This window comes from Myotis lucifugus, unplaced genomic scaffold (assembly GCF_000147115.1).
Source record: "Myotis lucifugus unplaced genomic scaffold, Myoluc2.0 scaffold_88, whole genome shotgun sequence".
Lineage (NCBI taxonomy): Eukaryota > Metazoa > Chordata > Mammalia > Chiroptera > Vespertilionidae > Myotis > Myotis lucifugus.
Genome location: NW_005871136.1, coordinates 2743696 through 2757898, shown reverse-complemented (window position 1 = coordinate 2757898; position 14203 = coordinate 2743696). Strand labels below are relative to the sequence as shown.

General features: G+C 44.2%; 2 protein-coding genes across 5 annotated transcripts in view; one reads left to right on the top strand and one right to left on the bottom strand.

Annotated features, from left to right (window-relative positions):
• The window catches only part of TXNL4B (thioredoxin like 4B), a 37357-nt gene that overhangs the window by 22041 nt on the left and 1113 nt on the right, over positions 1-14203 (bottom strand). For 3 of the 4 annotated variants that reach the window (XR_002829866.1, XM_023756024.1, XM_023756025.1), the window contains exons 2-3: positions 12635-12801; positions 11095-11246 (exon numbers count right to left, since the gene is read on the bottom strand). Coding sequence is in view for 3 of the 4 variants with exons in the window: in XM_023756024.1 (XP_023611792.1) it covers positions 11095-11246; positions 12635-12766 (284 nt within the window). In the remaining variant the exon portion in view is untranslated. Of the gene's footprint in view, positions 1-7423; positions 9489-11094; positions 11247-12634; positions 12802-14203 lie in introns of those variants that run through there. The other variant, XM_006091173.3, reaches the window with a different exon arrangement.
• Positions 2519-7065, top strand: LOC102438213 (haptoglobin). Its single transcript, XM_006091172.3, has 5 exons — positions 2519-2579; positions 3982-4064; positions 4365-4466; positions 5159-5233; positions 6159-7065. The coding sequence occupies exons 1-5, from the start codon at positions 2575-2577 to the stop codon at positions 6935-6937; spliced, it is 1044 nt and encodes a 347-aa protein (XP_006091234.1). The 5' UTR covers positions 2519-2574; the 3' UTR covers positions 6938-7065.

Sequence of the window (14203 nt, the reverse complement as noted above, 5' to 3'; positions counted from 1 at the left end):
GAGGGTCTGGGGTAGGCTGGAGGGGATTGATGGGGGGAAAAAGGGACATACGTAATACTTTCAACAATAAAGGTTTTTAAAAAAGAAGAAACGTCAATGATGAGAGAGAATCATTAATGGGCTGCCTCCTGCTTGCCCCACACTGGGGTTCAAGCCCGCAACCTGTAGGACCAGGAATCGAACCACAGCCTCCTGGTTCATAGGTTGACCCTCAACCACTGAGCCATGCTGGCTGGGCTATGTTTAGAGTTTTGAGGAACTATTTAACTGTTTTCCACAGAAACTACACCATTTTACATTCCCACTAGGAATGTAAAATGGTGTATCAGAATTCCACTTTTTCCACATTTTTGCCAACACTTATATCTAGTAGGTGTGGTGTCTCATTGTGGCTTTTATTTGCATTTCCTTAATGACATCATTCAGTGACGCTGAGCATCTTTTCACGTGCTCATTGGCCATTTGTACATCTTCTTTGGAGACATGTCTATTCAAATCATTTGCCCATGTTTTAATTGGATTGTTTTGTTGTTGTAGGAATCCTTTATATTAATCCATATCAGATATATGATTTGCAGATATTTTCTCCCATTCACAGACTGTCTTTTCACTTTCCTGATATTGTACTTTGATGCATCAAAGTTTTTAATTTTGATGAACTCAACTTTTTTCTTTTGTTTTTTTCCCCTTTTGTTGTTTGCAATTTTGGTGTCATAGCTAATAATCCATTGCCAAATTTTGTTTGACTCTGAGCTCTGTAACAGTGGAGTCATTCTGAATGTCTTCTGAAATCTGCAGTATTCTTTAAAAATTATGTTTATGAGATTATCCAGGTTCTTTCATAGTTCATTCATTTTTCATGGCTGTATAATATTCCATTATAGGAATATACCACCCATAATTTACACCAGCAGTTCTCAACCTGTGGGTCACGACCCCTTTGGGAGTCGAATGACCCTTTCACAGGGGTCGCCGAAGACCACTGGAAAACACATATATAATTACATATTGTTTTTGTGATTAATTACTATGCTTTAATTATGTTCAATTTGTAACAATGAAAATACATCCTGCATATCAGATATTTACATTATGATTCATAACAGTAGCAAAATTACAGATATGAAGTAGCAATGAAAATAATTTTATGGTCGGGGGTCACCACAACATGAGGAACTGTATTAAAGGGTTGCGGCATTAGGAAGGTTGAGAACCACTGATTTACACATTCCTTTATTAATGGACATTTGTGAGGTTTCTAATTATTATTTTTAAAATATATTTTTATTGATTTCAGAGAGGAAGGAAGAGGGAGAGAGATAGAAACATCAATGATGAGAATCACTGATCAGCTGCCTCCTGCATACCCCCTACTGGGGATCGAGCTCGAAACCCAGGCATGTGCCCTTGACTGGAATTAAACCTGGGACCCTTCAGTCCGCAGGCCAACGCTCTATCCACTGAGCCAAACCAGCTAGGGCTATTTCTAATTATTTTGATATTACCTCAGTGTCACCATGAATATCCCAAAGTGATTCTTTTGTACATCCTAATTTAAGAACCACTTACCACCCCCCCCAACCCTCATCTGAGATATGTTTTCATTGATTTTTCGAGAGAGAGGAAGGGAGAGAAAGAGAGAAACATCATTGTGAGACACAGACATCAATCCATTGCTCGCTTTTCCTATGCGCCCCAACTGGGGATCGAACCTGCAACCTAGGTATGTGCCCTGATCAGGAATTGAACCTGCAACCTTTTGATGTATGGAACTATGCTCCAACTAACTGAGCAACCCAACCAGGGCCCGCTTACCTATTTTTACTGAATAAAGCAATCTTTTATTGAGTTGCTATTAATTTCAGTTGAATAGTAATTGGGATAAGCAGGTGCAAACATTTAACTGAAGCATATACACCTTCTCATCTATGTGTCTTAATTACTGGTCTATAAAACCATGAGAACCACTACCATTGAGTATGGTATGTGCCAGTCCACACTATTGTGTTAACTATTTTGTGTGTTTTCTTGCAAACAGCAATCACAGAAGACAATACATACATTTTACTGATTTCAGGTTGGAGAGCTTTGAAGTAATAGGAAGATGTCAACACAGGAGGGGGGAAATACTTGAAAAGGAAATGCTCTCTTTATTAGAGCCCCATCTTAGCCCGGTTGCAGGAGTGTTCGTAGGGGTTTGAAGTAACCCCCAAGAAGGGCTTTTTTCAGTGCTTTCACCTCCAAATCAAGGAGGTGCAGATCAATTGTTTCCCCAGCCCGCCCAGCGGCTGATTTCGGGAAACGCTCTGGCAGCTACCTGGGGTCATGATGGGGCCAGGTGTCTTTGGGTTTGTAAAAGAACACCAGGGAAACTCTAGCGTGAGGCAAGAGCTCCACTCTTAACGGGGATGTTTGTGGCTCTGTTACTGGAAAATGCCAGTGTCCTTAACAAGGTCAAACTTGTGTAGACACAGGGTTACAACATCGGGAAGGGGTGGGTGAGATATTACAGGCATAAAAGCACCAGCAGCTGCACCCACAGCACTGCTCTTCCAGAGGCAGGACCAACCAAAGATGCGGTGAGTCCACAGCTCTGCCCACTTTCCTTCCCTTTCTCTTGTTCCTCATCTCATCCTCCTTCGCATACCTCTCTTAGCTGCATGACAAGCCTACAGAACAGATGCAAAAATACAACGAAGGAATAGGGTAAATGGGCTAGATTATAGTGAACTGAAGGGCGCAGTGTGTTAAGTCCTCTGCTTTTCTGCACCCATAAGAGGTAATGCCTTCTGATACTGCCGTCTTTCTCAGGAGAAGTGACTTACTTTAAGAAATATCTTTTTTTCCTTGAGGTTGTAAAGTTGTGTGTTTTTTTTTGTTAATCCTCACCCGAGGGTATTTCTTCCATTGATTTTTTTTAGAGAGAATGAAAGGAAAGGAGAGACACAGAGAGAGAGAGAAACATCAATGTGAGAGAGACACATCGATTGGTTGCCTCCTGCATGTGCCCCAACTGGGGCCAGGGATTAAGCCTGCAACAGAGGTACGTGTCCTTGACCGGAATCAAACCTGAGACCCTTCAGTCCACAGGCAATGCTCTAACCACTGAGAAAAACCACCTAGGGCAGAGGTTGTGAAGTTTTCATCTTTGTAGGAGATGACAGTAGCTGGGATTTTAAATGTATTGATTAGATTTTTTTTCCTTTAAAAAATGTGTAATAGAAAGACCAATAGTGGCATATTTGGACGACACAATTAAGGCACTTCGATTTTATAAAAATAAAAAGACTTCGGAAATGTTGAAGTAGCCAGACTAGAAACTTAAGCAAGCAATCCCGAGGAGCTGACATCTGACAGTGAGATGAGTAACTGGCAGGTGTGGCCTGTGCACCGATGCCCGTGTCCGCTCTGCTGTCAGGGAGCCCGTTACCCTCCAGGGAACCTGCTGGCATTTTGGGGTTTGATAGACCATTTCACGAAGACAAATGATCACAAAATAAGACACACACTATATAAGTATTTTAAATGAAATATTTAAAGCCCTTTCCTTATGGCGAATTTTGAGAAGTGGAGAGACTGGCACAGTCAATCCCCACGTTCCCGGCTTCGCAGTCCACATTTTATCTGAGTGTCCTCGTAGCCTGGCACTCCGGAGGCGCCCAAGGGAAGCTTCTCCTTGCGGGAGAGCTCAGGTATTACTAGATTAATGCTTCCGAATGCTGCCGGAATTGAGGCCCACACACCCGTGTGCCTTCCTATCTTGGTGGCTCCTGTCTGAGGCTTATGGAGAATTCCCAGCAGCAGAGAGCTTGCTGGGCCTGGGGGAACTGGGAAGCTGTAAAGGATGTATTCGGTGGGTCCCAGTGCTTGCATGTGGCTGTTTTATTTCCTGGCTGCCTAAAGGGAGGGAGGTGTGTGTGGGGGGTGAAAGGGTGAAGCAGGGAGAGCAGCTTTGCACTCCTTCCTGTCTTCTCTCTGCAGCGCCCTGGGAACTGTCGTCACCCTCCTGCTCTGGGGGCAGCTTTTTGCAGTGGACACGGTCAGCGAGAACACAGAAAATGCAGGTAGGTCTTTGGGTTGGGCAGACGCTGTGCACCCCAGCGCCTGTTGTGGCTGACCCTGTGAGATCTGCACCCTTTCTTCAGGAGACCCAGATACCCTCTTCTCATCCTACTCGCTGGCCTTTCACTAGTGTTAAAACCTTGGGGAGCCAGCCAGAAATAAGGAAAGATTGCCCACTGCATGGCTTCCACTTGGGATGGAGGAAGGTTGACGTACAGAGCAGCTTCCTCTCATCTGACTTTTCATGGGTCTCTGAGAGCCATTTCTGAATATTAACCTCCTCTTCCTGTTTTTCTTTGCAGATGACAGCTGCCCAAAGGCCCCTGAGGTTGCAAATGGCTACGTGGAGCACTTGGTTCGCTATCAGTGTAAGACCTACTACAGGCTGCGCACTGAAGGCGATGGTAAGACCTGGACAAGTGTCCCTGTGCCCTCCTCATCCTGGCATTTCCATGATGAGTGGGGTCAGGGTGACTGGCTAGGAAATTCATGGGTTATCCTCAGAGCCAAGAGATGCAGATTGTAATAAGGGGTTTTGTCCCAGTGCTGTGGCCTTTTGGGCAAATTAACTTTGCTCAGCCTCAAGCTTTGTCTTTTGTTAAGGGTACGGGATGCCACATAGCCTACCCATCAGAGTGAGATCTACATGTAGGTCTGGCAAAGGATGTGGCAAAAGAACCAACAATGGTGATGGTGATGACACTGGAAGTCCTTACCTTCCTGGCACTGTTGTAAGTGCTTTACATTTATTTGCTCACTTAGTCTTCATAATACCCCTCTACAAAGATGCTATTATTATTACTTGCTGATGAGGAAACTGAGGCACAGAGAGGTCAGGTAGCCAGCAAGAGGTAAAGGCAGGATTTGGAGCCTGATCCCACCCTGCATGGCCTCACCATGACCACGGTTCTGTCCTGCTGGGCTTCACTAGGGCCCAGCACTTGGCTTCTAGAACAGTGATCCTCCCTTCCTCCTCTCCCCTGCCCCTCCCTCACCTTCCTTCTCCTTTTCTAATTTTTTTCTTTAAATACCTTCTCTCCCACACTAGGTCCAGACTGAGTTTCTCCTTTGGCTCATCTCTTTCCTTTTGTTGCAGGAGTGTACACCTTAAACAGTGAGAAGAAGTGGACAAACAAGGCCATTGGAGAGAAGCTTCCTGAGTGTGAAGCAGGTAGGAAGCTGAGGGCCAGGGAAGCAGACCAAGGACAGGCGTTGAGGGTTCAGTGCTTGGGCAGGGATATTGGTCGGAATGTCCTAGAGGCACATGCCCCTCCTGTGTGGCTTCTCCTGAGCATACGAAAGCCAAGACCTGGGACCAGGGAGAACCACAAATGGCTGGCAGGGAACTGAGCAGTTAGGTGATGATTCCCTTAAAAAGTTCACTAAGGTTCCTGCTTATTCAGGCCTGCAGGGCATTGACGTAACCCACTGTATACACTGCCCCCAGGACGTCCGGAGACCCTAAGTGTACAGACAACCCACCCAGAGAGCCAGGGTCCCAGGGTAAAGCCAGCTCCAGGAAGAATTATCAGGGAGGACGTAACTAACCCTAATCCAGGGAAGGATGACAGAAGGCTGGATGGATAGGGCTTCTGTTTCTTGTCATTAGGAAGAGCTATTGGTCTTTTTCCCTCTTGGAACAGGAGGGTTTTGCCTGCCCTCTTCTGCTATTAGTGGTGTGGAACTGCTAACCTGCCTTGTATTAATTGCAGTATCTGAGTTCTGGCCAATGCTACTATAGATCCCTCTTTATTCAGAGAGAATGAGTTATAATGAATTTCAAGGAATGGTGGACATGTCCTTGTTGTGACAAACTGTTGAATATACATACAGCTCATCAGCCAGGGTTTCTCAATCTCAGCGTTGTTTCTTTGGTGAGTTAGGAAAGCAGTAATGGAGCTCTGCCTTAGCGATAGAAACAACCGACGGTAAACACTGGAAACAAGAGGACAGATGGTAAAGCAAAGCGTGTAAACATGCCTGGCTCGGAAGAGATGAACAATGATCATGTAGACCGCAGTGACAGCCGAAGCTTTCCCCCCTCCCAGACGGGGAGATTCTCGAGTTTCTCATGATTTCCTTGCTCTCCTTGACAGTGTGCGGGAAGCCCAAGAACCCGGTAGATCAGGTCCAGCGGATCCTGGGTGGCTCGGTGGATGCCAAAGACAGCTTTCCCTGGCAGGCCAAGATGATTTCGCATCATAACCTCACCTCGGGGGCCACACTCATCAGCGAGCAATGGCTGCTGACCACGGCTAAGAATCTCTTCCTGGGTCATGAGGAAGGTGCAAAAGCAAAAGATATTGCCCCTACCTTAAGACTCTATTTGGGGAAGCAGCAGCTTGTGGAGATTGAGAAGGTGATTCTCCACCCTAACTACAGCGAGGTCGACATCGGGCTCATTAAACTCAAACAGAAGGTGCCCGTTGGTGAGAAAGTAATGCCCATCTGCCTACCTTCAAAAGATTATGCGGAAGTGAATCGCATGGGTTATGTGTCTGGCTGGGGACGAAACGCCAACTTTAACTTCACCCAGCTCCTGAAGTACGTCATGCTGCCTGTGGCTGACAAGGACAACTGTGTGCGGCACTATGAAAAGAGCACAGTGCCCGAAAAGAAGGAGCCCAAGAGCCCTGTGGGGGTGCAGCCCATACTGAATGAGCACACCTTCTGCGCTGGCCTGACCAAGTACGAGGAGGACACCTGCTTTGGGGATGCTGGCAGCGCCTTTGCTGTCCATGACACTGATGACGACACCTGGTATGCGGCGGGAATCCTGAGCTTTGATAAGAGCTGTAGTGTGGCCGAGTACGGTGTGTATGTGAAGGTGCTCTCCATCCTGGACTGGATTCAGAAAACCACGGCCGACAACTAACGTGTGCTAGATTTCACTCTGGAAGAGGGGAAACTGGATGGGGGTGGAGGGATAAAAGCTGGTGTGAAACCAATGGGCTCCAGCCCTGCATGTCTAAGGCAAACAATAAAGAGCTTTCTTTTTACTCATTTCTGTGTTTTTTTTTTTGGGGGGGGGGCAGGGGGGTTGGACCTTTTTATCCTTTCCTTTATGGTATAGCAGCAGCCAAGTGGCACAGCGTGTACTGGGAATGTGTCAGAAAACACTGCAGGCCGACTGGAAAGCCCTATGGTGGTACAAACTGTCCCACTGCCAGTCACACTCACTGACAGAGTGCCTACTGAGGCAGCTCTCAGAAAGGTCATCATTACCCTTGTTTTACAGACAGGGAACACAGACTCTGAGAAGTTACGCGATTTGCTTAAGGTTACGCAGCTATTAAGTAGCAAGGCCAAACCTTGAATCTAGGTCTGTCTGAATACAAACACTGAGCTCCTTGCTGCATCCTTATTTTTATAAAAAGTTTTTTATTGATTTCAGAGAGGGAGGGAGAGACAGAATCATCAATGATGAGAGAGAATCATTTATCGGCTGCCTCCTGCGTGCCCGCACTGGGGATGGCCCGAAACTTGGTTATTTGTTGGGACCAGGAATTGAACTGTTATCTCCTAGTCGATGTTCAACCACTGAGCCATGCTGGCTGGGCAATGTACTAAAGGTTTATAGCAGAAGAGTTCAGTTAGAAAAAGAGCTTATGGGAGTCCCTGAAGAGCATTTCTTTGTGAAATGGAAAACTCAGATGGCTTGCGTTTGTTATCGGTGGAAGTGGAGTTCTTGGGGTGCTGCGAGGAAAAAATTTCCCGAGGTCCCTGCGAGAGGATGAGGTTTCCTGGAAAGCTGTGTTAATGATGTAAAATTAAGGGGGTTCTCCTCCAAGGTCCCATCTCTGTCCGTCTCGCTGTGGAAGAAGTCCAATCTTGTCTTCAGCAGGGCCAGAATGAAGGCCACTGACCAGAGTTCCTGCTCCATATTAAAGTCCAGTCCAGCATCCGGCTTGCTTAGCTTGTGCTCCTAGCTGTAGTCCGCTGTGTGCGAATCTGCATAGCCAGAGGCCACTCAGCTGCTTAAGGCCACAGCAATGGAGAGCGAACAGGCGAAGGCACGGGCAAGCGTGGGTCATGGAGCAAGAGAGCAAGCAAGAGCAAGAGAGAAGGAACTCTTTGGGGATTTTAACCTTCCAAGATTTTGTGCACTTGTGGTGGCTCCACCCTCCTAGCCAATCCATTGCTCCCCAGGCTAGACTGACAGATAAGCACTTCCCCTACATCACCGACTTCACTGCACAGGCGCCCATCTCCCCCTTTGTCTGTCCACCTCCCCTTTTGTTTGATCCTTTCCCGTGATCTGCAGGGAATGGCATGGTGGTTCCCTGGGGAGCGTGAACCTGTAGTTTCCTGGCAAAGCTGCCCAGATGACCATGCTTCCAATGTCTGGCTTCCCTTTGGCTCTCTTCCTTTATTAGTATTAACAAGCTAAATATGACAAGAATGCAGACTCCTGTAGAGAGTAGGTTTCCTCCAAGTGGGGAGAGCAGCCCCTACGCTTTCTAACAATCCTGATTCTCTCTAGTCATGAGCCCTTGAAGCAGTTTTGTCTCAGGAAGAGGTGGAACTCTGACTTCTGGGAGAGCTCTGTTCCTACTTGCTAAGGGTAGTTAATTCTTTGTTTAGCTCAAATTGGGTGCTGGATGGTAAAGGTTCAAGTCTCACTTCCTGGGTAATTTAATAGCACAAAAGCTAGTAAATTTGCAAACCAGGACACTGTTTTCGAAGTGTGAACCAGGAAGGTTCCAAAATAAACCAAACTTGCCTGCTATCAGTGGAGAATTATTCATTCCAAGAGAAACTGGGATAATTAGGACTGGAGATCAGAGAGCATGAGTAATAGAAATATGTGAGTGGAGGAATGGGCAAGGTTGAGGGTGAGAAAGAGGTGTGTGTATGTACATATAGAGTAGAAAATAAGTATTTTTGCTCTTTCCATTTTACTTGTGTGTCAAATAAATATAGTTAAATCAAATTGTTCTAGCCAATGTTTAGGAAAATTCTGTATTATGTTAAGAGATAAAGAAAAGCACAATATAAAGAAAAGTCAAACAAATCATGCAGGGAAACTGACCACAGTTGACTCGACTGCTCTGAGGTTTGTGGGGAATAAACACGTAGGCTCCCCAGGTCATCACAGTCCCGCGGGTCTTCCACTCAGGCCAGTATGTTCTATATGAGTCAAACCTCTCTCCACTGGGATGCTGAGCACCTTTCCGAAGGATCCGGAAAACAGCACAGCTGCCTTCGCGTACCGTTCCGAGAAGGGCCTTTCTCTTCAGCTTTGACGGTAGTTAATGTGCTAAATGTCTTGATAGAGAAGGTCATATTTGGGAATATTCTTGGGATCAATTGGACTTTGGACAATAAGTTTTCCCCTCATTGCTCCTCGATAAATTACTTCAATCAAATCTATGAAGTCTTGTTTGGTTTTGAAACTTCCCACAAATTTAGTGTGATCTGGAGACCTAGGTAGCACAGAAGAGAAACAACCTGGCTCAGAACTTTGAATATTTACTTGCTGAAGACCTTCAGGGCAAACAAAACGAACAGTAGCTCTTGCTGTAAGGGAGACTTTAGCCATAGGCCCAACAATGATTTTTCCATTTGCAATTACAGGGCCCATTTGATATACGACTAAAACCAGAGCTGTGGGCATGGAATAGCACGTAAGCTCTAGCATATGAAAAGCTTCTGCTCAAAATGTATTTTAACCATTTCTCAACTCATTCTCAAGTACAATTCCCTGAGAACTGGTGTGGGCATAGCTTGTTTCATTGTTGTTGTGTTTGGCGAGGCACCGTGCAAAGCCCTAGTCGTGGTCTCCAAGTTCCAGTCACTTCCATTTCTGAGTAGTGGGTACTAATTTCTTTCCTTCTTCCTTTTTTTCCTTCACTATTTTGAACATCAAGTATGTTCATTGCAGAAATTTTTCAAGACAAAAAAAGTTGCCACATTTTGGTGTACATCCCTCCAATCATACGTACGTATATGTGTCTCTATGTGCATTTTTTTTCACAGTAATGGGAATTATATCACACATTCTATTTTGCAATGTGGTTTTTAAAAAACATATGCTTCGTTCAAAGTTAACCATGCATCTACAACATCAGAGTCAATTGGTATCTAGTATCCCTTTGTGGGCATCTAAATTCTAAGTATTTTGTTTCCTAAACAATGATGAAATAAGTATCCCTAGAGCCAATTTTGCCCACTTTCAGAATTACTTTTCTTCAAATAAATTCCTGGAAATGCAATTGCTGGATTAAAATTTTTACACACTTATAAGGTGTTTGGTATGTAATGTCATGGTAGTTGATGTGCTAAATGTCTTGACAGAGGTCATATTTGGGAATTCGCCTTCTGAAAAGATTACAGCAAATTAATACTTAAATGAACCATATTCTACCTTTAGAACATTTAAAACACTTAAAAGCATTTTACACCTTTCAAACTAATAATGACAAAGCAGTTACAAAGATCTAGACAAAGAGGATATCTCAACCACATTAAGAAAAAATAAAAATTATGAATATTTTCAATATAAATATTAAATACTGGGATGCTGATTGGGCAGAAGGCATTACAGAAGACTTCATGTTACTTATACTTGACAGGCTTTGTTGAAGAATAACTTCAACAAAAGAATAACTTCTTTCCTGGCAGAAGACAGGAAACTTGGCAAGGGAGGAGCATGTCTTAGTTTGCTGAAAGGAGTACTTCTTTTATAAATGCAAACTATCAGTCCTAAAAGTTTAAGAATGACATTTTGTTTTAAATGAAATCCCTGGGGAACTTGTAAGAAAGTGGTTTGATATTTTCAAGGCTGAAGGATGATTAGTGCTTCATAGCCTATACTATTCTTACATACTTAAGTAGGAAATTAAAATTTGCCAATCATGCCAAAATACTCATTTTGCACCAAGTTGCACATAAAAAAATTAGAGTATCTGTTGAAGAGACAGTATCAATAGAAGACTCACCTAGCCACCACTGCATGCAAATAGGTAAGTTACCGAAACTGCTGAAAAGGAAACTTATCGACTATTATAGCTTCATGTCAGCATAACTTACCCATAATCCACTTTCATATGCTGCCCATTGAAGAAAAACACAGTAGATGGAATATAACTGATGTCGAAATAGTGTGTATAGACTGGAGTTTGGTCCACATCCACCAGATATATAGCAGCCATTTTACTCAAGTCAGAAGAGGTCTTAGAAAGCTGCAAATGAGGAGAGAGATGTAGGTTGCAACATGAAACCAATGTTTCTGCTACAAAACGTTTTAATAGAATATTCTGTTTTAAAAAATTCCTGGGCCAAGAATCCAGCCTGTTTGAGTTCCACATTAGACAGTGTAACTTTATCATTCAGCCTGAATCACTATTGGCAGAGTTATCAGAGGGCCCTGGATAAATTATGTGAATATATTCCTTCATTTTTGTTCTACTTTTGATTGTAAAGTTTTTATGAACTTTTTATGGATTTATAAAATCCATGCTCACTTAAAGCAAAAACATAACAACTCATAAATATGTACTACAGACATCGAAATTCCCCCAAACGTTTTTCCTTATAATCTCCACATAAATGTTATATATATATAAAAGCACACACTTACATGGCACTATTATGTGCTACCCTAACTGCTTTCCACTTTTAACTCATTTAATCCTACAACGTTCCTATGAGGTACGCACTCTAACAGTCCCCATTTCATAGGTGAGGAACCGAGGCCTAGGGAGGTAATCTGCCCCTGGACACACAGCTAGTAGGCAGTCAGGTGTGGATCTGAACTGAGGGAGCTTGGCTTCAGAGTCTGTGCTCTTGATCTCCAGTGGTAGTCCTTCCTCCCTACAGCTGAGGTATAATCCTCTGGCCCTTACCCCATAGAGTAACACATCACATACTCATATTTAATCTCGATAATGAGGATTCTTACACTCCATCCATAGAGTGATGTCAGCAATAGAAATAGTGGGGTAGGTAGGTCTCTCTCCATAATAAACATAATAGTGACATAACAGTGACATCAGCAATAGAACAGAGGTCTTAGTTCTGGAGTGAGTCTCTCACCATAATAAACAGACACAAGAATAAACCTATTCTGTCCCAAACTGCCCTTCCTATTCACCGGAGTGTGAAGACGGGTGGTGAAGTCAGAGATCATCATCGGGCGCACGCTAGAGCAGCACACTAGTAAAGCAGATTTGCAGGCAGAGAAAACAGAGTTCAAACCCCCGCTCTGCAATTTCGTGGTTCTGTGCCTGTGGGACGTCACTTGACCTCTCTGGCATTCATTTCTCCCCTTGGGAACAGTAGTCGTAATGAAGCCAGTGTTGTGAGCTAATGCTCACAGATGCTTATTCATAATGTTTCGGGTCTTTCACTGCCTTGTTGGTGAAGTGGAGCTTGGACAGCTGCTAGAGGGGAAGGACATCCAGCACAGATTCGGCACATTCACAGGTTTAGGGGTTCAGCTCTTATGAAAGCATACTAACAACTGAACAGCTCCATCCCAGACCCTGCCTGCGTTCCTGCATGGACTTGGCAGATGTTGAAGTAAGAATGTATAGATTAAAAAAAAAATTTATTTTAAATATTTACTTACAATGTCATCTAGTTGCAGACAGACAGGATCCTCGTCTCTCCCAAACCTGAGAACCAACACCTTCTCTGCAGTGCTCTTTATTGCCTCGTCGACTTCTTTTTTGCTAGTCAGCTTGGGCAATAGAAAGCTCATCTTGAAATAATCCACTGAATCCCTCACTGTCCCTCCTGAAATAAAGTTGTGATGTTTAAAGGCAGATTAAGGGCATGAGTCCTCATTTTTAAAAAAATTAATTTTTGGAGTAGGTAATATAGGTCCCCCAAAATGTACACACACTTTGAATAATTATAAAGGCAGTGTTTATTACAATACACTTCATTTTCAAAGTTGAGCCATCAGCTGTTATAGTGTAACACTATTACAGTGTTACATTTCTTGGGGACACACTGTATGCACGTTTTTTCCCCAGAGGAACACAGCATCACAACACAGAATCAGAAAAGTAAAAGGAACACAACCAATGCACAATCTGGTGACAAAGAAGTCCACCAGTTTAAAAAGCAACAATATAGAAAGGTAAAGTGTGAAAAATCTCCCTCCCTCTCCCTCCCCTCAACGGGCCTAGTCCCGCTGCCCCATTTCTCCCCACACACCAGGTAGCTACTTCCATTAGTTCTCATGTGTCTTCCAGAGTTTTACTATGCAGTCACTAGAAAATACCAATGGGCATTCCGGCTTCCTCCTTCCTTTACTCCCCCATTAGCCTTTCAGCCAGTCAGTATTTCATGCGGAAAAAAAGATGACATCCTCAAATTTGGCAACTGGGGGACTCCCATGAAGGCAGGATATAGGAGAAGAATAGGGTCCAGTGCTATACTGTGGGGTGAGTAACAGTGGGGTGCTGTTCCCACCCCTACACCTGGAGGAGTCATGGAAGGGAGTAGTGACCGGAATTGTGTGGTGGAGAAGGGAGCTGTGCAGGGGGTCAGCCCGCATTAGGGGATTCAGCTACTGCTCTCCCTCTGCCTAGTCCAACCCCCTCATTTTACATACTAGTTTGCTTATAGTTACACTTCTAGCTACAAAAATTAGGACTGGAAGCCAGGCCACCAAATCTGTACTCTACCGTTCCTTCTACTACATATAGTAAGTTCCCATGTTTATGATCAAGAAACTCGGGTCAAGGAGCTTTATTTCTGCATCCATCCACGAGACCCACTGATATACTTGATACTTTAAATTCAGTTCCGAAGTTGGCTAATGCTATGAGGAGGGAGGCTTTCTTTTTCTGTTTATGTGTGTGTGTGTGTGTGTGTGTGTGTGTGTGTGTGTGTGAGACAAGCCACATTTTAAGATATGAATTAATAAAACTTCATATAGGAAATGAAATTGTTCTAAACAGGGAAGCTGACAGTCAGGAGGGGACTTCATCAAATGTGAGTGGTACAACAAATTACTGATGAAAGGGAACGTCGAAGAGAAGATGAACCTGTCCCACCACCAGAATTTAAGCAAACAGCAACTCCTGTATGTTACTGATAAAGAGGAGGAAGGGGGGGGGGGGGCGCAAAGTTGTCAAAAGGGCGGGGGGGGGGGGGGTGGGCGGGGGGGAGACTGGATAAATGGGGG